General features: G+C 41.6%; 1 protein-coding gene across 1 annotated transcript; it reads left to right on the top strand.

Annotated features, from left to right (window-relative positions):
* The first annotated feature begins 14816 nt into the window (after positions 1 to 14816).
* HIGD1A (HIG1 hypoxia inducible domain family member 1A) lies at positions 14817 to 24084 on the top strand. The gene is made up of 4 exons (XM_072413004.1): positions 14817 to 14992; positions 21834 to 21941; positions 22382 to 22516; positions 23464 to 24084. Exons 2-4 carry the CDS (start codon positions 21839 to 21841, stop codon positions 23511 to 23513), a joined length of 288 nt encoding a protein of 95 aa, XP_072269105.1. The 5' UTR covers positions 14817 to 14992; positions 21834 to 21838; the 3' UTR covers positions 23514 to 24084.

The raw sequence follows: 24084 nt of genomic DNA, 5'->3' as shown, positions 1-24084 counted from the left end.
TTGTACTATTAGAGTTCCTGGGCTCTATTTATGAATTATTCCCTGACAACTCGCTAAAGATTTGTTCATAATTTAGGGACTTTAGATTGTGAGCTCCTTTGAGGGACAGCTAGTGACGTGACTATGGACTTTGTACAGTGCTGTGTAATATGTCAGCGCTATATAAATACAGTGTAGTAATAATATATTATAATATAATGTAGTAATGGCAGAAAGAGTAATTGTTTTAATAGGAACTGAAATGAGAAATGTTAAGAGATTTGACCATCAGCAAATTTCAAACAAATTCATAGGGGAATCATTTATATATAGATTGCTTGTGTTATTGTATGAAACCGGTATTAGGCAAAATGTAATTATTTTAATAATGAAACCTTGATCCCATTTGTTGTACAAGCATTTGATGGGTGGTTGGCAGACATATTTCATATACCATCCTTCAATCCTGTCTGTCCCCCATAGGGCCACTACAAACAGCTCACAGGGCCCCATAGTAAAATACCCTTTAGCACCATTGTAAAATACCCTTTTTATGATGGCTTATGGCAAAGAATTGAAGAAGTGTTATACTGAGGTCAGAATGAATCTGTGGAGATGAAGTTTGCTTTGTTCAAAAGAACTTTAATTGTTTAAAATGACCATTAATTTAAAAAAAAATCCAATAAAAATACATTTATTAAACAAAGACCATTAAAGCTAGCAGTGCATTATGCTATTTGTAATAGATTGTCAACATTATAGCATTCTTTTTATCATTTGATTACTACAGTCCAGGTCCATATACCATTCTCATACAATAATAACACTTTGTAAAGAAAATATTTTTAAAAATGAAATAAAATTCAACCAAAATGAAATATTTCAATCCTCCTTTTTCTCTGATACACAGGTGGAAGTGCTCCCTCTAGTGACCAAAATACAAATTGTCTCTTTTTTTGATAATGTGGATTCCATGTGGTCATTGACCCAAACATTGGTGTTTCTGTGATGAAGTCAGGAGATTAGAGAGCCGAGTAGTGGGAATAGGAGTTCTGATTTTCAAAGAAGCTGTAAAGGCAGTAATCTATACCAGTCACATGTAACGTATCTTTCACCTACACATCTCCAAATCTGCAAAGACCGCCAAACTCCTTGCACACGCTCTTATCTGTCATCTGGACTACTGTAACCTCCTCCTCTCTGGTATTCCACTAACCCGACTTTCTCCTCTACAATCTATTATGAATGCTGCAGCCAGACTTATCCATCCTTCCCACCTACCTACCCACCTACCTACCTACCTACCTACCCTATACACAGCCTTCCCACCTACCTACCCCATACACAGCCTTCCCACCTACCTACCCTATACACAGCCTTCCCACCTACCTACCCCATACACAGCCTTCCCACCTACCTACCCCATACCACCTACCTACCCCATACACAGCCTTCTCACCTACCTACCCCATACACAGCCTTCCCACCTACCTACCCCATACACAGCCTTCTCACCTACCTACCCCATACACAGCCTTCCCACCTACCTACCCCATACACAGCCTTCCCACCCACCTACCCCATACACAGCCTTCCCACCCACCTACCCCATACACAGCCTTCCCACCCACCTACCCCATACACATCCTTCCCACCGGTCTGTTCTGCTGCCTCTCTTTGTGGTTCTCTCCATTGGCTTCCATTTCACCTTAAATTCAAGCTCTTTTATTTTGCCTTCAAATCCCTCCACAGCTCCCATCCCACTTACCTTTCTGCCCTGATAGAAGTAGGAATGGTCTTCATCCTCCCATTCAGCTTGCTCCTACTTTCCAAATATTTAAAAGAGCCCCCAAAACCCAACGCTTCAACCTCACCTACCCGTCTTCTTCTGTCTCCTAAACCCTCACTACTCACCCACCACTACATATCCCCCCTCTTATTGTGAGATACTTCCCCCACCTCCTAGATTGTAAGCTCTTCGGGGCAGGGTCCTCTCCTCCTCCTGCGTCACTGTCTGTATCTGTCTGTCATTTGCAACCCATATTTAATGTACAGCGCTGTGTAATATGTTGGCGCTGTATAAATACTGTTTAATAATAATATTAATAAAAATAATTATATCTCTATTCCCTGTCAGCCTCCTGCAGGTTTCCATTTTCAGTTTGTTTATCTTTTTTTGTCCTTTTTACAGGTTAAAGTATTTTGTACGGTATTTTTAGGTGGTTATGATGGGTTGTTTGCTCTTTATGTTCTTTTGTGCACCATTGTTGGCCGCCAGTAGATGGTGCTATGTCCTCTTGTATGTCCACAAGTGCATAACAAATTCTAATGACAAATAAATGTCTCAAATGGCAACAGTTTGTTAAACAATTTACATGTGGAAACAGTGCCATCTATTTGTGTGACTCAACTATAAACTTCTATTTTTATTGGCATTTTTAGTAAACAAAAAATCTTGGTGTGTGTTTGGAATGGATGATACAATTCTGCTTGCTGCAGAACATTTCGTGTATTATCTTTTATTTATATGGCACCAACATATTATGCAGCGCTGTACAATAAATAGGAGCTGCAGATAACAAACCTGAATGTATAACAAGTAAAAACTTTTACCTAGGAGGGGAGGAGGATTTCCTAGCAATCTAAAGTTTAGGGGAGCCTGCTATATAGACCTGTGGCTTATTACTGATAACAAGATTTTTTTAGGCTTGAGCGTTTTTAGGGCTTGTTTAACTATGTTAAAGATAGAACTAACCTAAGGGGGGGTGGAAGGGCATTCCAGAGAGTGAGAGCAATCATAAGAGGTTGTGTGGCCGTATGGGAAGAGGCTTTGAGAAGGTGAGTCATTAATTGGTCATTGGAGGAATGGAGAGGGTGGTTAGGGGTACATTTATGTATGAGATCAGAAATTTAGTCGGGGCATCCAATGTATGAGCTTCAGAGTTCATGGTAAATGTTACCAGTAATGAAAATAATGGGTAGTGTCACACTTACTTCATCCTCACTAAAGCACAGCCGCTCCTCTCCTGCGCATGAACAGTTCTGACTCTGGGTGTGCCTGCTCTTCCAAGTTTATCAGTTTTGCCCATCCTGTCGCCCAATCAAGAAATACCCTTTTAATCATCCCTTGATATTTAGCTGGCACAGACACAGCATTCAGCATTCAGCATTCTTACAATGTGTCTCCATTAGTGCCCAGCATTTCCTCTACTTCTTCTGTTTAATTCAGTGCTTTCCCTGTCCAGCTCCTGTTTAAACCCCTTGTTGCCCAGTCTGGTGTTTCCCTGCCTGTTCCCTGTGCTGTTCCAGTGTTCCTCTCTGTCTGTGGTTATCCCCATGTCACCTGTGCCTCCTGTTGCTTCCAGTGTTCCCTGTGTTCCCTGTGTCCGTAGTGGCCTCTTTGTCACTAGTGTCTATTTCCTGGATCCCTGGTATTTGACCCCTGGATTCAGACCTGACCTCTCTAGCTTGCTGCCTGTCTTGACCCCGGCCTTCCTTGTCAATTCTTTTGCTTAGTAATTTAGTACCGTGTATCCTCCTGCCCACCTTGGTGTCCCCGAGGACTGCAACCTGGCAGTAAGCAGCAGTGCAACATTCTCACCACTAGAGGCTCTGGAGAAGACCTGGTTGCTGCTTAGACTCTGTGCTTCTGTGCAGGCTGTAGCGCCCCCCTAGTGGTCCCATCTCCCCAAGTGTGACAGGTAGACCCACAATTTTGAGATGCTACCAATACAGGAATAGAATTATACCTTAATACAATAAAATCAGATCACCCCAGCACACCAAAAAATATTTGGAAAGGTTCGGAATCAGCCAGCAAGCATCCTGTTTAATCTTCCCTCTGAGAAAATCCTCAAATGCATCTGACATTTATTTATTAATTGTCATCAATGGAATGCATCCACTGTAACACCCTAAATAATTCAGAGTTCCAGCGGCACTTCCTCCTACTCCATTGTGAAGTCCCTGATCCACTCTCCATGAAAGCTGTGTAATATTAGTTGAGACATTTTCAAGGAAAGAAACAGAGCTTTGAAATGCAATTGAATTTTGTAATTAGTTTCATCATGTGACAATGTATACTTACCATAATGTTTGCATTAACAAATATGTGTATGACACTGACTGTTATGCAGCTTGTAGTGAACTTTATAACCTTTTCCTCCTCAGTTGTCCCTTTTTGGGTGGGCATATGCACCTCTTTAAAATGTATTACCTAACTATTACAAAGTCATATTATACTAAACCTCCAACTCTGAATACCTTCATGTGTAATTTTAAAGGAAACCAATCTGTTTTATGGTCCCAAAGTTGTGCACATGGTGGATCAGGTGGATCATCTTGTATTGTCTAGTAGTATAATTAATGAAATATTTTTTATTAATATATTGTGATCTGTGGGAATTAGTAAAAAAAAAGCAGGTTGTTTTTCATAAATCAAAAGGAAAATATGGAAAGTAAAAGTCAAAGCGAAAGTATCTGCATACATAGAGGGGGAACTGCAAAGTCACTCAGTCAATTTATCATAGTTGCCAATACCCTGATGGAGCAACCCCTTTAATTACAGCTATTGTTAATGCACCAAATTCTTTATCTTCCTCTTTTTCTCCTCTGAATCCCAGCAAAGCTCTGCAAATTGGCTATAAGGTGTCACCGAAATTATTTGATCACAGGTACTTGGTGCAGGGGGGTGAGGTTGATCAGGCTCATGCACAGCCATTTCTCCTTTCAGATATTGAAGAAGATAGTACCAACCCGTATCATGGCCAGTGGTGTATATATAGAGGGGGACTCAAGGTAGCAATTGCAACTGGACCTCTTCTTTATAGGGCCCACAGGGAAAGTTCTATCCTGACACTGATGCAGTTATAGTCAGAGTAGCTCCTGCAGTGCACTATTTAGGTATCGGGTGGTGCTGTAGTCACACGGTAAGGTCTCTAACTTTCTAGGTGGACTGGGAACCAGCTGGTGTGGTCAACCAAATGGAAAGTGGCCCCGGTGAAGAGCAACTATACATGTTTAGTACGACAGCAAAGAGCCCCAAAGTTTGCTACAAATGAAAAGACATAGTGCCCTTACCTGCAGTGGTAAACCAGGCAGCAAAATGCTGTAGGCCTGGGAATGGCAAAATGCACCACCATTGCATGTGGCTGCAATCCATTTCTAGCAAAAGCAACTGTACAGCCAAAAGCAACTTGTCTGTCTCTTGAACCATGCTGAGATCTGATTCAGTTGCATGCAAAAAAATGGTTCAGGCTGGTCCCAAGAAGACCTAGTTTGGACCTGTGGACACCGTGGCTTACTGTAAGTCTGTAATGTCCTGTTCTTATCACATCCATGGGGGTACTGATAGTCTACTGTAGGACTATAGGACCCAGCATACCCGTCTAGTAATCACATGGGGTCAGTTGTGGGGGTTTAATGTCCTCTAGTCTGCTGCAAGAATTTAAGGCTTAAAATACCTATCAGTCTGTGTTGGAACAAGGGTCATCAACCTGACAATTACAGCTAGGACCTCTGCTACAGAGGGTCAGAAGGGTATTAGGGGGTCTCTTTGTGACCACAGTGCTGCCTAGGAAAAATCATTGCTAGGCTTTACTGGTAGGGCTGTGTCTTTTTGAAACCTTTAAACTGAGTCCCCTAGGCCTGTATGTACACCATGACCACAGAGAGGGATGAAGGTTCAGCCACACAACAGTCAGGGGGTATCTGAAGGATAAGAATAAGTGTTGGTGGTGCACAAGCAGCTGGAGATACCTGCAAAATGGAGGTAGCAGACCATGCATAGGTGTCATGGTAAGTCTTTTTCTGCTGCCCATGCATGCATACTACAGCCCTATTGACTTCTATGGGCCCGTATAAGTTAATGAGTCTGTACTGCACAGACCTGGACAACAGAAAAACATTTACAGCAAGGAAGTTAAATCAAACACTGACCAGTGGCCCCTCGGATCTTGGTAAGTATGGCTCTAAGGAGTGGCAAGTTGCGATAGGATAATGTAGGGGGAGAAGGATAAGTGCACAAGGTGGAAATGTTCAAATATCATTTAGCAAACTGTTAAATAAACTCACACAATGGGGCTGATTTACCAAAGGACCTGGGAGATGTTCACCTACCAAGGTGTATTATGACCTTGCAATGGATAACTGAACTATGCGGTGATAGTTCACCCAGTATAGTATACCCAGTCACATGCAAGGACAGAATTTCTTTGCACATGATTAGATGATTGAAGTCAGCAGGGCATCATATAAAACAAAGTGAAATATCCCTTGCAAGGTCACTTTGCAGCCAAAATTCCTTTATTTATTATCCCCATTAAGTCCATCCAGTCCCGGCACATTTTACCCCAAATATTTCAATGCTCCCTCACACACAAAGTGAGACCTTCACGTTTCCTCGTCAGCCAGGTGTGGTGTGAATGGTTTTTAGATGACAAAGCCTGCAGCTCTCTATGTACAGAATGTGAGCGTAAAAGATGCAAAGTCATGATGAGTCGGCAGTACTACGGCATCTGTGTAAATAGCACGTAGTCCAGAAAAGGGGGCCCTGCTATTTTGGGAAGTCACATGACTGAGACAATGACAGCCAGATCTGCTTCTAGTCTGCATTCCAGGCTTACCCATTAAACACAGGAACATTCTGTGCATGGAAAAATGCTGTCTGTATTGCAGCAACAACAAAAATTGGAAGGCGAGCGCTGCATGGGCAATATTCAAAAATTAAAAGGAATGGTGCTTATGGACATACAAATCCATTTGGGTGATGCATGACTTTAATTAAGGTGTGCGAATCCAAACCTTTTTTTGGATTAACCCAGGACAGGTATAAAACAGTAATGTGCAAATTTTGTGCAGATCTGTTGTCTGAGCACTGGCAGGGAAGAAGCCGGGTACACAGAAACATTGGACATATTTCTATTTATGGGTGGGAAGCATCCAAAGTTTTTTTTTTTTTTATTGGGAAGAGGGAATCCAAAGTTTTGCTGGGAAGGCACAGATCTAGTTGTGCTTCTTGTATGCAATGTGCATAGACAACCAACAGACAAATGTTACAATAATACCAGAACTGTCAAATATTGCAACATGGAAGACAAACTGGTAAATTGTTGGAGCAATTATTACAGATAATGCAATGATATAAAAATAAAAGGCTCTATGCAAATTCCTACACACTTTTTTGACATTTAAAAAAAAATGCCCATTGTTAAAAAATAGATAATGTTTGCTACCTGATGTAAATAAAGAGGCATCAAAATTTCACTGACCACCATATTTTATCACTGGCATGTTAAGGGTTACTCTTCGTGTTGGCATGTTCAGGGTTACTCCAATTTTAAATAAAAGTAAGCATTCATACTTCACTTTATTTTAACAAGTAAGCATTCATAAAAATCAATTCACAATTTATTCAACATACTATAAAAATAATGTCATATATCATTATTACGGTCATTTTGGGAAGCCAATTATTCTAACTGCAAGCTTTTGGAATGTGGGAGGAAATCAGAGTACCCGGAGGAAACCCACGCACACACATAGGGAGAACCTGTAAACTCCATGCAGATAGTGTTCAGGCTGAGATTCAACCTGGGACCTCGGAACCACTGTGCTGCCATTTCACTACAATATACTGTATTTACGCTTCTGGAGTATTCACCTAGACTTTAATGATGTGAATATAAGTTTGTAGTTGTGAATGTGCACAATGTATGACATTACGCACGCTCATACGTTCACTCGCAAGACAGCCAGTGCATTTTTTTTTTTATTATATTATAATATACAATTACAGCCAATTGCAGTGCATTAAACTAATTATTAATTTGTAGGAGATTCACTCATAATCATCAATAATTAAATGATTTTTGGAATTTTATTACAATGCATATTGTTCTCCAAGTCAAATACCTTCTTTTTATCTTTTGAATAGATAAAGGAAAGGTTGCAATGCCCGGCATCTTACCTGTAGCTGACTACACCTTTACGTCTTGGAGAATAAAAATGAAGAATCCACTTGCAACGGCTTCATTCACATTTTTTAGAATAAAACAGTTTTATAAAATAAAATGTATCACTTTATAACCTCTTTATTTCTATTGCACATAATTCATTTTTATTTTTTTTATTATTATTTCAATTTATTTTTAATTAATTTTCTTTTGTTTAGTGTTGTATGAAAAAAACATAGAAAATATCTAGCAGCAGTAAGTCACATTCGACAGAACTTGTTTTTGTAATGCCGACGTTGTTTCGCAGCTTTCCAAGCTTCTTGAAAGACTATGAAACATCATCAGGAACCAGCGCAGATGAATATGACTATAATACATGATATAACACTACTAGATATATAATGACTCGGATTAATGAGAACATCCACACATGGGAAAAATGTTTTAAAAAGCTTTGTTTTTTACTTTTTAACTTTTGATTTGTATCAGAAACATCAAAGTTTCACGGGAACTGAAATGGCTAAATTCACGCAATGATTACTTCCAGTTCTGGCATGTTTCACCCTATTTAGGACAATGGACCATCAAATACAAAACATTACATGTCCTTGTCTGTGTCCCATCAATAGAGTACAGGGTATAGGGTGTCATATCCTGCAGCTACATGTATAGAATGTTTGTGGAAGATGCAGAGTCATTGGGATTCAGCAATATTGCAGAATCTGTGTAAACATCACGTACGCCTGGCTTAGACCTATACTGTAAAACTGTGTAAAGGTTTTTATTGCATTTTGTTTTTTATGTGGCATAGTTATAAAAAAAAGGCCTAAAGATTTAACATTTTCATGCAGGATTTTCTTTATGCAAATTTTGCCCAAAAGAGGGGCTGCAAGCAATACCCCAGATTCTCAGGGGTTGGAGGGGGGATAACCCCCTGAAATCCAGGGTAGTGCTTTCATAAAAGATTACTCAATATCTAAATCCTGTCCAAAGCACCCCATGCGGCTGATATTCTCATAGTAGTGGGATGGGGTATTGCAGCCACTCTTTCTAGGATAATACCAGGCCATGTGTCTTGCGTGGATTAATATTCTCTACATGGGGAGGGGAAGGCATTAAAGAAAAAATAATAATAAAAACAGGTTAAAAAACAAAGGTTCAGTGCTTTCCATAAACTGATATTTCCATGGGAATCCTTTGTATTTTTTGCACATAAGTCAATAGGTAAATATGAGGAGTGATTCCCCCGAGTTATAAATAGGATCAATAATAGTACAGGACGGCAGTTGAAGAACACATGTTGGGTGATATTTTTGCACGGGCAGAAATTGCCTTTCTTAAGCCTATTTTGCTTGTAAAAGGGTCAAAACCATTACTTAAAAAAGGGTGCAAATCATTGGGGTGTGGAGTTGGGGGAAAATATTGACTTTGGCCACACTGGTCAGTAAAAGATTTGTAAATAGCCCCCCAAGTGTTTCATGAGTGTTAATTATTCACCTTTTTCTTGTTTCCTTATAGCCCTTTGTGCTTTATTTTTATTATCAAAAATATTCAGATTAGCCAGCCAGGCGGCACTGGGGTTTAGGTCACAACTCCTGACCTTCTCATATTCCAACAACAGCAGCAATCAAGCATGGCGTCAGGAGCTGAAATAAAGTAATGTTTGATGTCTGCTCACCTTTCAGTGATGTCATATTCCTCCAAGGTGCAATATACATTTACAGCATAGTCATTAGGATTCAAGTCATGGCAGATCTATAAAAAGTTATACCCAAGAAGGCCCCTCAGCATTATTAGCAATAATCATCTGTATCTATAGGGCTGCATTCATCATTACTGACCCATAGAGATCAATGGTCAGCCAATAGGAGGGGGGATATGGAATGGGGGGTGAGTAGTGAGGGTTTAGGAGACAGAAGAAGACAAGTAAGAAAGTTTGAAAAAATGGGTTTTAACGGGTTGAGCAGAAAGTAGAAGCAAGCTGAATAGGACAAGGAAGACCATTCCGGAATGTTGGGGCAGCTCTAGAAAAGTCTTGAATCTGTGCGTGTGATGGGGTTATGAGTAAGGAAGCCATTAGTAGGTCATTGGAGGAGCAAAGAGAGCGGCTGGGGGTACCAATACTTTGAGACTTAGCATGCATGTTCCACTTAAACTTTCTCCCTCTGCTGTCAAAATGTTAAGTGAGGTTTACATTGGAGGGATGCCGGCACCCTAACCCTGGATTGGCTAAATTCATATATTCAAATCAAATGTCTTACCAGTGCAATTCCACTGCCCATAGTTTACAAGTTTTTACTCCCATTTTTATATGGTGCAATAAAAGGTACTGGGTAAGCCATAGACAATTATTGCATGCTAAAGCAGTGGGTGGCATGGGATATCCAGACATATTTCTCTATCATGTCTCATCCCACCTGGCCAGGGATATAGACCAATGTCATCACATATACTACAAACAATAGTAATGTAATTCCTTATTTCTTATGGCACACCATATCCCACGTGAACTTGAGTCGTGCTATACAGTCAGATCTATGCGGTGTATTTGAAATAAATACCTGTCTGTCCAAATCTCTCACCAGGACCTATTCAGGGAAAAGTTTCCTACAGTCCCTGAAAGTATTTAAATCAATTGGTCTGATTTATTAAAGCTCCTCAAGGCTGGAAAGGATTCACTTTCATCAGTAAAGCTAGGTGATCCAGCAAACCTGGAATGGATTTCTTCAAATCATTTAATATTTTCTAGCAAATATTTTGAATCCTGGGCCAGATCCATTTCAGGTTTGTTGGATCATCCAGCTTCACTGATGAAAGTTTATCCTCTCCAGCCTTGGAGAGATTTAATAAATCAGGGCCAATGAGTCACATGGTCTCTCCCCGAACTTTTTCTTTTCCTCAGTGTCCCTACACCCCAATCCCAGTCTTTGCTATGTCTTTGGTCACGTTCCTACATTCCTCTTCCACTTTTCTCACTCTCTCCCTCTGTTTCTTGCTGATTCTCTATTTCCCAATTGGCTTTTAAAATTGAAAAACTGTACATAAAAACAGGTGACATCTTGTTTCCATTCTGTATGATCAAATGCCCCAAGCAACAGGATTGGCCCGGACCACACCTAGTGCTTCTGCCAGTTATAGGTTGTGAGGTTATGTGACACCTTTCTGGTTATTGGATAAATACCCCGGGGTGCAGGCACTGGGCTCTAAGGGTTTTATTTTTTTCTTGTTGTATGTCCTGGTGCCATTGTCTACATCCTTTCCTTATCTTAAAAATTAAGAATGCATTAAAAAAAATCTTCTTCACCCAAAAGTATAAAAAAACAAAAAGTTCAGCCATAGATACACATTAACATTGTATTATTTAGCTTTGGAAATGCCTTTTTTTTGTCTGTGAGGAACCTCTAGATCAGACTTTCACAACTTTTTTTTTACCATGGAGGAGCCCTTGAAATAAGTTTCAGGTCTTCAGGGACCCCCTTCTATAATCCCTATATCCACAGCTCACAGTATATTAGTGTGGTGGTCAGTGGGAAGAATTCCTCTTACATTGCTGGCCATTGGGAAGAATGTCACCCTTACAGATAGCCAAAATGGTCATTGTTGTCACCTAAACTGACCTGAGTGATACAAATTGTTTAAGGAACCCAGCAACCCTGGTTTGGGAAACCCCAGCTATATACCCCCATACCCAAACACCAGGAGTTCCCAAATTTCCCTTCTTCTCCAGATGATCATTGGTAATTGCCCCAGATTTTTCTTACGCCATAAAATAGGTGACCCTGCTCAGTGCATAGAGAGACCCAGCAAACAATCTTGCCCATATTGCTGACCCCATTGTTCTGCAGAATAATCATGCAAGGTGTCGGATCCTCTGCAAATCACTTCCTGTCTGTGCTCTGGATAACTTCCATCTACTACACTAAAACTTTCCATGCCAAGAATTATGAGTCAGCAGAATCACCTGTGTATGTAGAATAAAGGTGAATACAGTCACAGATAATCCTCTCTTAATATAGATCTGATAATGAAGAGATTAGGGATATGCAGACAATTTTCACAAAGTTGGCTTTGTTGGCTCAATTTTCAAGAGTGTAAAACTTTTGTAAAAATTAGGCCAATTTTCACAACTTTTGCAGGTAGTATTGCACCACATGCTGGGTCTTAGGGGACCGGTGGGAAATTCTAGTTGGGAAAACTATGCCATCATTTTAGATTGTGAAGCCTCTAAACATGTCACCAAACATGCTTGGGGAGATGGGGTTGGGTGGGTTGGGTTAGTGCTATGTCCAAGGTATCTGTAATAAACTGAAAAGGTTGGCGACTGTATATTTGTATGACATAGCAAATTTTCCAGCTGTTTAGTCTATGGTACAAAAAGAGTGCCAGATCCCTAAAAACAAATATTCAAGAAAGGAACTAGATTATTTTGGACTTTAGGGGCACATGGATAATTGTAAGGCTAAAGTAAGCTTTATTTTTGATAAAACATGTATTGATAGTTATTCTTTTGGGATTCAGTAATAAGATCACCTCCTCACATGCATGGCTCCAAGACTTTTCTAGAGCTGCCCCCACCCTCTGGAATGGTCTCCTCGTCCTATTCGGGTTGCTCCTACTTTCTGCTCATTTAAAAGAGAACTCAAAACCCAATGCTTCAACCTCACCTACCCGTCTTCTGTCTCCTAAACCCTCACTACTTCCCACCACTTCATATCCCCCCTCTTATTGTGTGATACTTCCGCACCTCTTGGATTGTAAGCTCTTCGGGGCAGGGTCCTCTCCCCCTCCTGTGTCACTGTCATTTGCAACTCCTATTTATTGTACAGTGCTGCGTAATATGTTGACACAATATAAATAGTGTTTATTAATGATAATATAATAATAATGTATTGTAATGTAGGTCTCATTTGTGTCCTGAAGAAGTGGACATATAGCTTCCGCGAAACGCGTCGATGTTAATTGAGTCGAAGTATGAACTTTGTATGTCACTGTTTTTTGAGCAATTTGTTTCTAATGAATCATATATATGTATGGTTTTCATTTTTATGTATTGTTGATTATGTAATAATATATATATTTTTTATGTTTTGTAAACTAAATTGTACATTTATCCCAAGTGTGTGCCTCAAAAGTCCCAATTAATCTTTTTGCTTTCTTGATTGTATTTGTAGTTATGTTTCTTGGACTTTTTGCAAAAATACATTTAACATTGTCCATACTACATACAGCCGGTGAGTTGGCCGTTTTCATCAAAGGCTTTCCAAACCGGTATTTATCCTAATAACAGACTCCTTTTAACTTTGAGATATTTGACCTCCTGAAAGGTCTTTCCGCGAGTAGTCCACGCTATGTCCCCAGGTCTGGTATTTTTAGCCCTCAGGCATGCTGTGACACTGCTGGGTTAGGTTCAGTGGAGTCTAAATTTGTATGAAGACTGTATGTCCTGTTTGGGTTTGGCTTGCCCTGCATCTTCCAGCCTAGCAACTGATACCATGACCACAATGGAGACATCGTAGTATTCCTCTAGGACTCAGAAATTCTTACCTTTCTTTGCTATACAAAGAATAAATCTGTAAAAAGTACACAATGGCTTCTATACATAAATCAGGGAAACTGTCATTCTCCCAACCATTCCTTAGTGAGAATATTTCAGGTCCATGTGTTTCAATTGGGCAGCATGATGGCTCAGTGGTTAGCAATCCAGCCTTTGCAGTGTTGGATCCCAGGTTCAAATCTCAGCCAGGACCCTAACTGCCCAGCTCAAGAGGCAGGTGCAGGAAAGAGGTGTGCATGTCAGGGTGCCCATATGTGCTATAATACAAGTGCAAAACCCCAGCCATGTATGCAAGTGTATTAGGAACCCCCCAGGCTGCCCAACCTAGGGGTACAGACCCTGGCCCTTTCTCTCTAATTCCTTAGCCAATCCAGGCAGCAGGTGGAGATGGCAACCCAACAACCTCCCATGCTCCTGGCTTTCATCCAGAGTCTTTTAGCCACTGGCACCCATCTTTGCTATTAGTTGGCAAATGTTTTCAGTCCTGGACTAGATCCATTCCAGGTTTGCTGGATCACTCAGGTTCAGCCATGATAGTTTTCCTTCTTCAGCCTCAACCCCCAACCCCGGCTAACCCTAGCACAAAGCACTTCCCTGGGAGTAAAGTTTTACCCCCCCACCCCAACAAATGAGATCAGAGCCTGGTTTAGTTTAGCCGGAGTCCTATTATTGGAGGTAATTTCCCTTCCCCCAAGGTATTTTGGGTTGGAGAGCGGGTAAGGGGTGGGCATCCACTACATTTTGAGTTTAGGTTGGGTTTGCTGGGGAAGGGCTAACATTTTTGTGGTTTCTGTAGAAATTTGGGAAATTATTTCTCACTTCTTGTGTCACAGCGTCAGGAAATATGCAAATTATTTAAAAGGAGGGGACTTAAAGGCAAAAATAAAACATTTTCTATCCAATAAACTTATGGTCAGGGATAGAGAGGCACTGGGGATGTCACTAGGCCAGGCTTAAAGGGATATGCAGGGCCACAACCATGATTCCTCTGTGTCTGCCAAGTAACACACACTAAACAATTGTGCACATAAAGGGGCGGAGCTTATATTTATTTACGCCCCGTCACACGTAACTACGGGTGACGTCACATTTTTCCGTCACGAACATTCTATATTTGGGACGGCGCCACACGTTTCATTCTGACAGGTTTCTAACTCCGCCCACTTTTACGGCTCCAATCAGAGAATGCTGGTTTCCTGGTGACGTTTTAGCCCTGGGCATCATGGTAAATGTAGTCCTAAAGCTGTAGCGCCTCTAGCGTCCTTGCTGTCAGTGAACGAATCCGGGGAACCCTCTCCCGTGATTCTCGCCGGGCGGGTGGGGAAATCCAGGAACTGTGCGCGCTCCCGTCATGCTCCTGTCCCAGCAAGGTCACTATGGGCGCCGTGTGACGCGAAGCCCCGCCCAGTGACGTCACTTGCCGGCTGAAAGACTTTTTAGGAGCCCGGGCTGTGACTGAGTCAGAGAGAGAAGAGACGGGAACCGGCTGTCACGTGAGCAGAGAGAGGTGAGCGGCGTGCCGAGCCTTATTAATGCCTTTTATTACATTTATAATGTGCTTAATATCCCTCTAGGCCTAATTCCACTACTGTCCCCTTAGCCCTGACTGTGGTTCCTCCAAGCCTCGAATCCGGTGCTCACTTTGCTCCCCCCCCCCATTCCACCAAGCTTGTGCCCCACTTCCTGCCCTCCCCCAATTCCACTAAGCTTGTTCCCCACTGCCCCCCCCATTCCACCAAAAAATTTGTTTTTTGCCCCACTACCAAGCCTTGGCTTCCACTTCTGTCACCTGTGTGGGTCTGCTAACAGAAAATCATTTTATTATTATATTGTTATAAAGCTATGATTTGTCCTGTGCTGCTGCCTGTATATGTTATATATTATAACCCCTGCCTGGTATTATTGCCCCCTCTGTGTCCTAGCCTGGGCCTGCTCAGACATATTGGTGTTTGAATGGGCCTGACATGGAGGTCTGCAGATATATTGACCCCGGCATCACATTCCCCAACTATTTATTCCTATTCAGCTGCAGAGGGGATGATGGGAGTTGTGTTTAGCAAGAGATTGCTGTGAGATTCCTGGAAATGCCATGTTGTATTTCCTCTTCCTCTTCCTGGAATCATAGCAGCCATGTGTTCTGATTCTAATTTAAACTCAATCAGAAATTGCGGTCCGTAACCGTCATAGATCGGTGACCTGGATGTGGTTACATTGTTGCAGTTTGATCTCTATGGAAAAGGAGACTGAGGAAATGCTTCTGCTGCTGGCAGCAGACTGATCTCAGGCCAGGCATTGTCACTGGAGAACAATGATAGTTATTAGGATTCATTATTACAATCCCATTGCTGTATATTGCAACCGGCCATTGGTGTCTATATAGAGGTTTAAAGAGCACCTGTCCTGGGATGACTTACCTGATTGGCTTACTATTGTTTCTGTAGAACATTGCTCTGGGGTCATCCTGAAAGAATTCTGCTCGCTCGGCTCTGTGTTGTGTGGTGCAGCCCCTGTACTGAATAGTCTGATAATTTACCTAGTCCTCTCGATCACCCTGCTTAGGCGTGTCCCAGTGCACGGATTACACATTACCCGGAACCGTCAGCCAATTTCATCACAGTTACGTGATTGGCACAGTTTTATGTTGTCACCTGCTTTGCTGCGTCAGTCTGTACATGGGGGGGGGGGGGTGTGATGTCATTCACAAGGTTACAATCTTGCAGCAATTTAAAGTTTATTTTAACCCTTTTTTGATGTCAGGAGAACAATTCTCCCCACTGGGTGATTTCCTCTATTTCTGGTCTGGTGGCAACTCGTCATTTTGGATTTTCCCTTGCTGGTGACATCATGACGGAGGGTAAATCTCGCTGAGAGATTGAAACTAGACAGATCATTGAATCCCTCACTGCTCTATCCAAATATGTATAAAAAAAATTTATTCATATCTACAATTTGATTGGTTGACAAGCAGTCATTTGATCAATACAGTTCTGCCATGGTTGAGTCCCTTCTTTCTGCAACGGTGAATACCTGTTCCCACCCAGAAGTGGAGAAGCAGTCGGCACAGTTGAGGGTGAATGGGGACTGGTGAGGCTAAATATCTCCCACGCTCGTTACCTGTGCCCACCCGGAAGTGGAGGAGTGGCACAGGTGAGGGCGAATATCTCACACTCAGGGTTTAGTCGCCAATCAGGTTGCAGTGTAAGAACAAACTGAAAGAAGTAACTGTAGTTGGCTGACTAATATTAAACTCCTCAACCTGCTGCTTCTTCTTTCACTTTTCAGTCACAGGATGGGGGTGGGAAGGGCACTTGTATCAAAAAATAAATTGCAACCGATAGAAGTCAAGTCCTTCAACCTCTGCCAGTCATACCAGAGCTGTGTAAAGCTCAGGACTGGCTGGGCAAATACAGATTGGTTAGCAGATGAAAAGACTTTTATATGAATCTCTGATCACCGCAACATTTGTGCTTCCCCCTGCTCTGTGAACAAGTAATGCACATCCATTATCACCCATATTCACATAATATTCATCCAGGTTCTATATATGATGTGATGACGTGCCCTTGCAGGTCATATCTAAGAATAGAATAAGACAAGTGTGAAAGGTCACACAAGAAGCTCTGTGCAAAGCTCAGGCAAATCCTAAAAGAGGGCATAATAAAAAAAAATTGGGGGGCCGTATATGTCTGTCATTTGCAACCCCTATTTAATGTACAGCGCTGAATAATGTGTTGGCGCTATATAAATCCTAATAGACATTTAGTATTTATCTCTAAAGCCCAGCAATCACTTTCATTCTTCACCCTCCATCTATCTGCAGTAATTCTGGGATTTTTGGGCTGCAGCAGGAGATTCCAACACTGAAGCCTTTATTAAAATGTAATAGGAATGGGGTGATGGGGAAGAATGAGATCTGCATAGTGCAGGGTTCGGGGCCTAAACAATAGACGTTTGCCCGGCTTGTATATCCTGAATATTTGTGTCCAGCCCTGGATGTTGTATGGCGTGACCCTGTGTAACCTTGTGTCCCCAGTGCAGAACAGGGAATGGTTCATCTCCAGTGCAGATTGATACTTTGTATTCAGCAACCAGGAAACAATATAGAAACCGACAATAGCTGAGAAGTGCCTATTGGGGTCCGTGTTCTAATAGCAGTGTGATGTTCAGGAATTTGTCTATTAAAGTGTCCATAAACCCTACGCTTTCTTGAGATTCTTCCAAATACATTTGTGTGATTGTGGTAATATGCGGTGACCCTTCTGGTTACTAACACTTCTTTCCAGATGACTATTCTTCCCTGTGTATTGTGCGTATGCTCCTCTTTCACCTATGTGTATTGTGCGTATGCTCCTCTTTCACCTATGTGTATTGTGCCTATGCTCATCTTTCACCTCTGAACAGCTGGACTCGCACACGGCTCATACAAACTCCCTACAGAGCTGATTGGAAACTGAGGACATGTGACTTTAGTGTGAAAGAGTTCAGTAACCCAACTTGGCATTTTGATGCCGAAGTCACCTTGCTTCCATTGTTTATCCAAGTGCAAGTGATCACTTGTGCGGTGATGACCAAACGGATTTGCACACCTGCAATAATTGTTGTTGGAAACGAACGAATAACGACCGATCGTCCAATAATCGTTAACAAAAAAGTGCATAATGATGCAGATGAACAAGGAATGTCGCTGGAAATGAACGACCGCCCCACGGATCTGATTGGGTGACGATCGTTCGCTTTCTATTATGTGTACAGTTTAGTGATTGTGGATTGTTCTGCAGTACACGTTCTCCTGTAAATGTCACTTCCTGCATTGTTCAAACGATCGTATCTAGTGTGTGTACATTATTGGTGGATTATATTTGAACGATGGTATTGTCACAGCATGTTCAGAATCGTGCACTATACAATCGTTCAAAATAATTTGTGAATAATCGTTGATTGGTCGTTAATCGTTTGTTTTCTAACGATAAAATATTGCACATGTGTACCTAGCCAAAGCTGCAGCCCCAGTTGTTCATTTTGCTAAATATCACATTTCGGTTTCCTTTATGATGTCACGTCTGCATTACAACTAAGCGGTTCTGTTTTTGCTCACTTGTGACACTGGGCTGCACCTTCCTTTGTCTTATGTGTAATTGAAGTTGATTCTGATAAGAAAGGAGATTTTATGACATTATAAACCAGCAGCTCCAGTCATCCTAAACTTTCTTGTTGTGCAATTCTTGTCTAACTAGTATTTGTGGGACACGGGTTACTCTAATGGCCGTGTAATTATGGTGCTAAGACTGGGATCTTCCACTTCTGTGTCCTGCTAGTTTATAGGACACTTCTGCAAGGTCATGTACGGACAATCCCCACTGTCCTGGATATGTTGTTCTCCCCAGCCCCCTTTTAGCCGGGCGCACTGGTTACTGTTTACTTTTTGGTTACTGTTTGGTTGGGTCACAATGCAGAGGCTACCACCTTCCTACATTTTTTTTCCCACCCAGCTTAAAACAATTTCTAGGTTGAGCACTGTGTTATGATTGCTTCTTGATGCATGGCTGGAGTCCCTATAGGATTCAGCTATTAGCAGGCTGTCTCCAAAATCCATAATGATGGAGGACTGTAGCAGCTTCATACCTTCAGAGGGCCAAGGTAAGTCCAGCTTCAGGCCCCAGAGATGCCACCTGGCCCTCTATAGTGATACAGGTAGTCCCCAGGTTACATATGAGATAGGGACTAATAGTTTAAGTTGAATTTGTATGTAAGTCTGAACAGGTATAATATTTAAATGCAATTAGGACAGATGTTTGTCTGAACATAATATTAGGCAGCATGGTGTCAGTTACGGTATAAAATCCTCCCTGTGAGTTAATCACAAACAAAGCAAAAAAAAAATCTTTATGGATCCTAGACATTGATTAACCTCTGGAGCAAGCTGTGCTTTAATATGCAAAAAAAGAAACAACTGCAGAGTTTGTCTTGGTCATGAAAGAGCTACAAGATGTTACAGATCAGCTCAGCTCAAAAGATTTCTCCTGCAAGTCATGCAAACTGCCGCCCTCCAAGCCTCTGTCCTGCACACGAGGGAGCAGGGAAGCCCTGGTCGTATCTAGCAGCCGTCCATGAGTTGGATTTCCTAAACCCGGGGAATGCGTGTAGTTATACTGTTATCCACTGCGTATTTATTGGCTAAGTAGAAGCAGAACTAAACCTGTCCCTGTACGGTCACACGCGCTGCCATCTTTTTCCTTCTCATTCTGATCCTTGGCCATCCTGAAGTGATGAAGAGAGGGATCAGGCAGGATACAATGCTTCTTGCAGAAGCGACATCTCATACTTTTTTGCATTATTTTAAATTGGGCCAGTAGAAACTCTTTGCTGTACTCCCCCTGCGCACCACCTGGCACTTCAGTGACCACCCGGCTGTTGGGAGGTTACTATAAAAGTTGGGTCACAATACGGAGATGCCTACCTGCCTACAGCTTCTTCCCACCCAGCTTAAAATATCTGAGGAGAATACTGCTTGGCTTTATTATAAACATTCCTAAATTGTGTACTGCAGTTTTCAAGTACCAAAGAGGCTTTTTTTAATCTTTTGTGCCCCACTGGGTGGTTTTACTCACTTGGTCATCTCAACAACTATCACCAGAACTAAAAGGACATTCTGAGTTGTCATAAGAACAGGGAAAGAGGGGAAATCCCTGCATGGTATTACTGTAAATAATTTGTTACATGCACCTTACTGGCAATTCTGACTATGGAGATCGGTGGTGAATGGTTTGGAACAGCCAGGTCATTGTAGATATTTTAGGCTGTGCACAGGTTGGAAAGAGAAAAAGAAACCATGTGATCCCTTTCACCAAGTCATACATTTGATATCTGTGTCAGTACTGCTTGTACTTTTGTGTGACATGTGATTGGAAAAGTCTGCAGAGTCCATGCAGTGATGCTGAGCCAGCCGGGTGTCCCATGTCAATGCACATGTCTAAGCTGCTACTTGTTTTCTTTTTTTTCTATGTGCACATGTCTAGCCACTTCCTCTGCTAACCTGCTTCCAATTACCAGGAATATTGCATCATACATGAACTCATCGACACTGCGCTACTGATATATTGCTTACAGCACAGCAGCCCTTTAACAGATAGAATTACACCTCCAATTATACATTGGTAGACTGTACAGAAAGAATATCATCAGAAGGAAAATGTCCCTCAAACTCCAAAAATGTATCCTTCAATGTGGAGCTTCGTGCATATAAGAATAGTCCAATGTGAAGTAGCGGCAAACATAAGATGTTTAAATCTGCCCTGCGGGTTTTCATGCAGTCTTGCACAGTTGTACCGGCTCCTGAAATTGATTACTTTGACTTCACTGCACATTGTGAGCTTCTTGCAGACCACATTAGAAGCTGCAGCAAGTCCATCATTTCCATGCTGTAGGATATCTATCCCATTGCTTTCATTCATAAGATTTCAGTTTTTATGGTGGCAGCTCTGCATGTTCTCGTACCCATGTTTGTCTGCCTAGGGGTGTCCGCTTTTGTAAAATGACGCCAACCTTTGAAGGCGTAATGACCTCTGCAAAACTCCTTCCAAGAGCCAGCCCAGTGCTTGCATTAGGGCTCTTGTGAGAAGATAGAATGCTGTGATGTACTGTGCCATGCGGGGTCCTTCCACCAGCCATGCACTGCCTAGCCCCCTATTAAACACAAGCACCTAAATCTTTTAAATAACTCTCCTATAAACAAGCTGTGGCCCTTTGTTTTCTGTGATGGGTAAACTTGATGAACCTCCAGAGATTCCTGGAAGTCCATGCTGTGTAGGTCATTCAGATCTCTATGCTGAATATGATTACCTCTATCCTACTGCTAAAATCTGTAACCTTTTCCAGACCCATCTCTGCTCGGTAGTCCTGAAGTGTCAAGAAATTGAATATTAGAACATTATTATTTACTGTTTGAAGTAAAGAAAAATTGTAAATCTGCAGCTGTTATACATACAAGTCTCTTTAGATTTTGTGACGTGTTTAGTGGTGTTAAATCCACCTTCTATTTTGTAACTGTGTGGTTGCTTTATCACATGTTACTGATGCAGAATATATTCATGTTTAAACACACATTATGCAGGCATGGTTCACTACTTTCACCCTCTGGAAACTCGCCCTCAAATGCCATGTAGCCGGTATGAGTGCATGTAGACAGGAAGTGGCTGCAAATGGGCTGATCTGCAGCACTGAAATGCAACAAAAGTAAAAAAAAAAAAAAAAATTAATAAGCAGTATTTTTTTGCAAGAACAATGTCTGTTGTACACACAGTGCTTCAACACTTTACAAATTTCTCACAATGATGTTTTGATCTTTATAGATAAAATGGCCTCAAGCACCGGAGATGTTCTGCCAACCTACGAGGTGGGAGATTCCCAAACATCAAAGTTTATTAGAAAGTCCAAGGAGTCTCCATTTGTCCCAATCGGTGAGTTATCCTGAACAATCCCTCTCGCCCTGATGATAACTGTCTACTGATGGCAATACCAAGAATGCTACTTTAGCAGCCAATCCTTGGAATCACTTGGTGTGGTTTCCAATGTACTGTATGGTAATGGAAAATATTCTAATAATTGCTGGCTGCGCTCACACCAGGTTGACTGTTTAAAGAGCAAGCATTACATTATCAAGGTTTGTTCAATATGTCAATCAATTATTGATTGGGAGCTGGCTAAAAAAAGATATAAGGTGTTTATAAGTTAACACTTGTGATGTGAAAAATAAGGGCTGCCATTTCTGATACATCCTAAAAATGCTACTTGCTTGACTGTAAAGCTATTTACAGGGCTGATGTGTCATTTTGTGCAGTTACAAAAACATGTTGTGCACACACAGTGTTGGTATAATTGATGACTTTTTGTGTTTTAGGTATGGCTGGGTTTGCTGCAGTTGTAGCCTACGGACTGTATAGGCTGAGATCCAGAGGAGACACCAAAATGTCCGTTCACCTTATACACATGCGTGTAGGTGCTCAGGGATTTGTTGTGGGCGCAATGACATGTGGTAAGTACCGTCCATTTCTCCATCTCTATTTGAGTACATGTTTAGCATAGAGATATTGGTTAGTGTTTACACAAATGCTTAAGGCTACTTATATGTCAGGTGATTGTCGTCTCAATAATCGCCTCAGGGCTGATATAGGATGAGAATCTAGCGCGTGTACAGCGCTTGTTGTCCATCCTGGCGGATCCACAGATTACAAACAATCGTAATGAAAGTGAAGGGGAGAGAGCACAGTGGGGGTGCCGCTCACTCTTTCCCCTCTCCATGGAGCAGAAGGGTGCTTTATGTACAGTGATTGTTCATGCATTGTGCAATCTTTTGTCATTGGAAAGGATTGTGAAAGATCTTTCCAATGACCGTTATTGCATGCGTGTGCCCAGCCTAAATATACCTCCTATAACTGTCCCTGATTTGGAGGGACTGTCTTTTTTTTTTTTTTTTTTTTTTTTTTATATTTGGATCCAATTTACTTTATCCCTTGTTCGCCTTAGTCAATTTGCAGTCACCCCTACAAATGATTCCCCTTTTCTGTCCAATTATGACAATGGTCCTGTGTACAAAGCTAGCCTCAAAGAGTGACCAGGCAAAGAGGAACCTGAGTGGCTTGCACAAAGATCCGACCTCAACCCCACTGAACACCTTTGGGAGGAATACAGAGTCTGTTCTTCTCACTCCACATCAGTACCCGATCTCACAAACTGGAAAAAATTACCACAGACACCCGCCAAGATCTTTTAAAAAGCCTTCCTGTAATAGTAGTGGCTGAAAATAAGAATCTCCATAATATGTGCTAAGGTTTGAAATGGAACATCCAACAAGCTGCTAAAAGTGTTATTGTCATGTTCTACAGACTTTTTACCATCAAGTATTTGTGTGCTCAGGGACCCTCTTGATTGTAAACTTCCCTGAGCAGAGGAATTTATTTTCTTACCTTTCTGTCTTTGCAGGTGTTCTGTACTCTATGTACAAGGAGTATCTGGCCAAGCCCCAGGAATGAACAACCAGCAGCAATTCCCCGGCACAGAGTGATGATATGGACCTCACATTGGGGTGGCATTTTATTTAGTTGCATACGGCACCTTTCTGCATGAAGAACCTGCAATACGTTGCAGACAACTCTGGCAGTTTAAGGGTTTTAGCTCCTTTTTTCAAAAGACTTTAATCCACATCTGTAACATGTGAGCATGTTCAAAATCTATTTATTTTTCCTATTTTATAATGTAAAACCTAAAAAAGGTTTATTATGGTTGGTGCTGGTATGAGGTTTTAATTCTCCAGCCCTTGGGCAGCCACATCTGGATGGTAACCCATTACGAGACACTTTTTAGTTTTACATGTATCCCTTTTTACATACGAACATTGACATTAGAGGCCTGGAAGTCTGACAAAGTTGCTGCCACCTCATTAGGCACAATGTGATCTCCGCCTAACCCTGTGGAATCCACGGAATTCAGTGATACAGAAAACCAATACAGACATTGCTCTGTAGGGACACCATATTTTGTTTTGTTACATTCCTCTTCTGTGTTTTTATTTTTGTTGACAATAAATCCGACATCTCAATCCCA

The sequence above is a fragment of the Pyxicephalus adspersus genome, chromosome 5, assembly GCF_032062135.1.
Source record: "Pyxicephalus adspersus chromosome 5, UCB_Pads_2.0, whole genome shotgun sequence".
NCBI lineage: Eukaryota > Metazoa > Chordata > Amphibia > Anura > Pyxicephalidae > Pyxicephalus > Pyxicephalus adspersus.
This window is presented reverse-complemented; position numbering and strand designations above follow the sequence as displayed.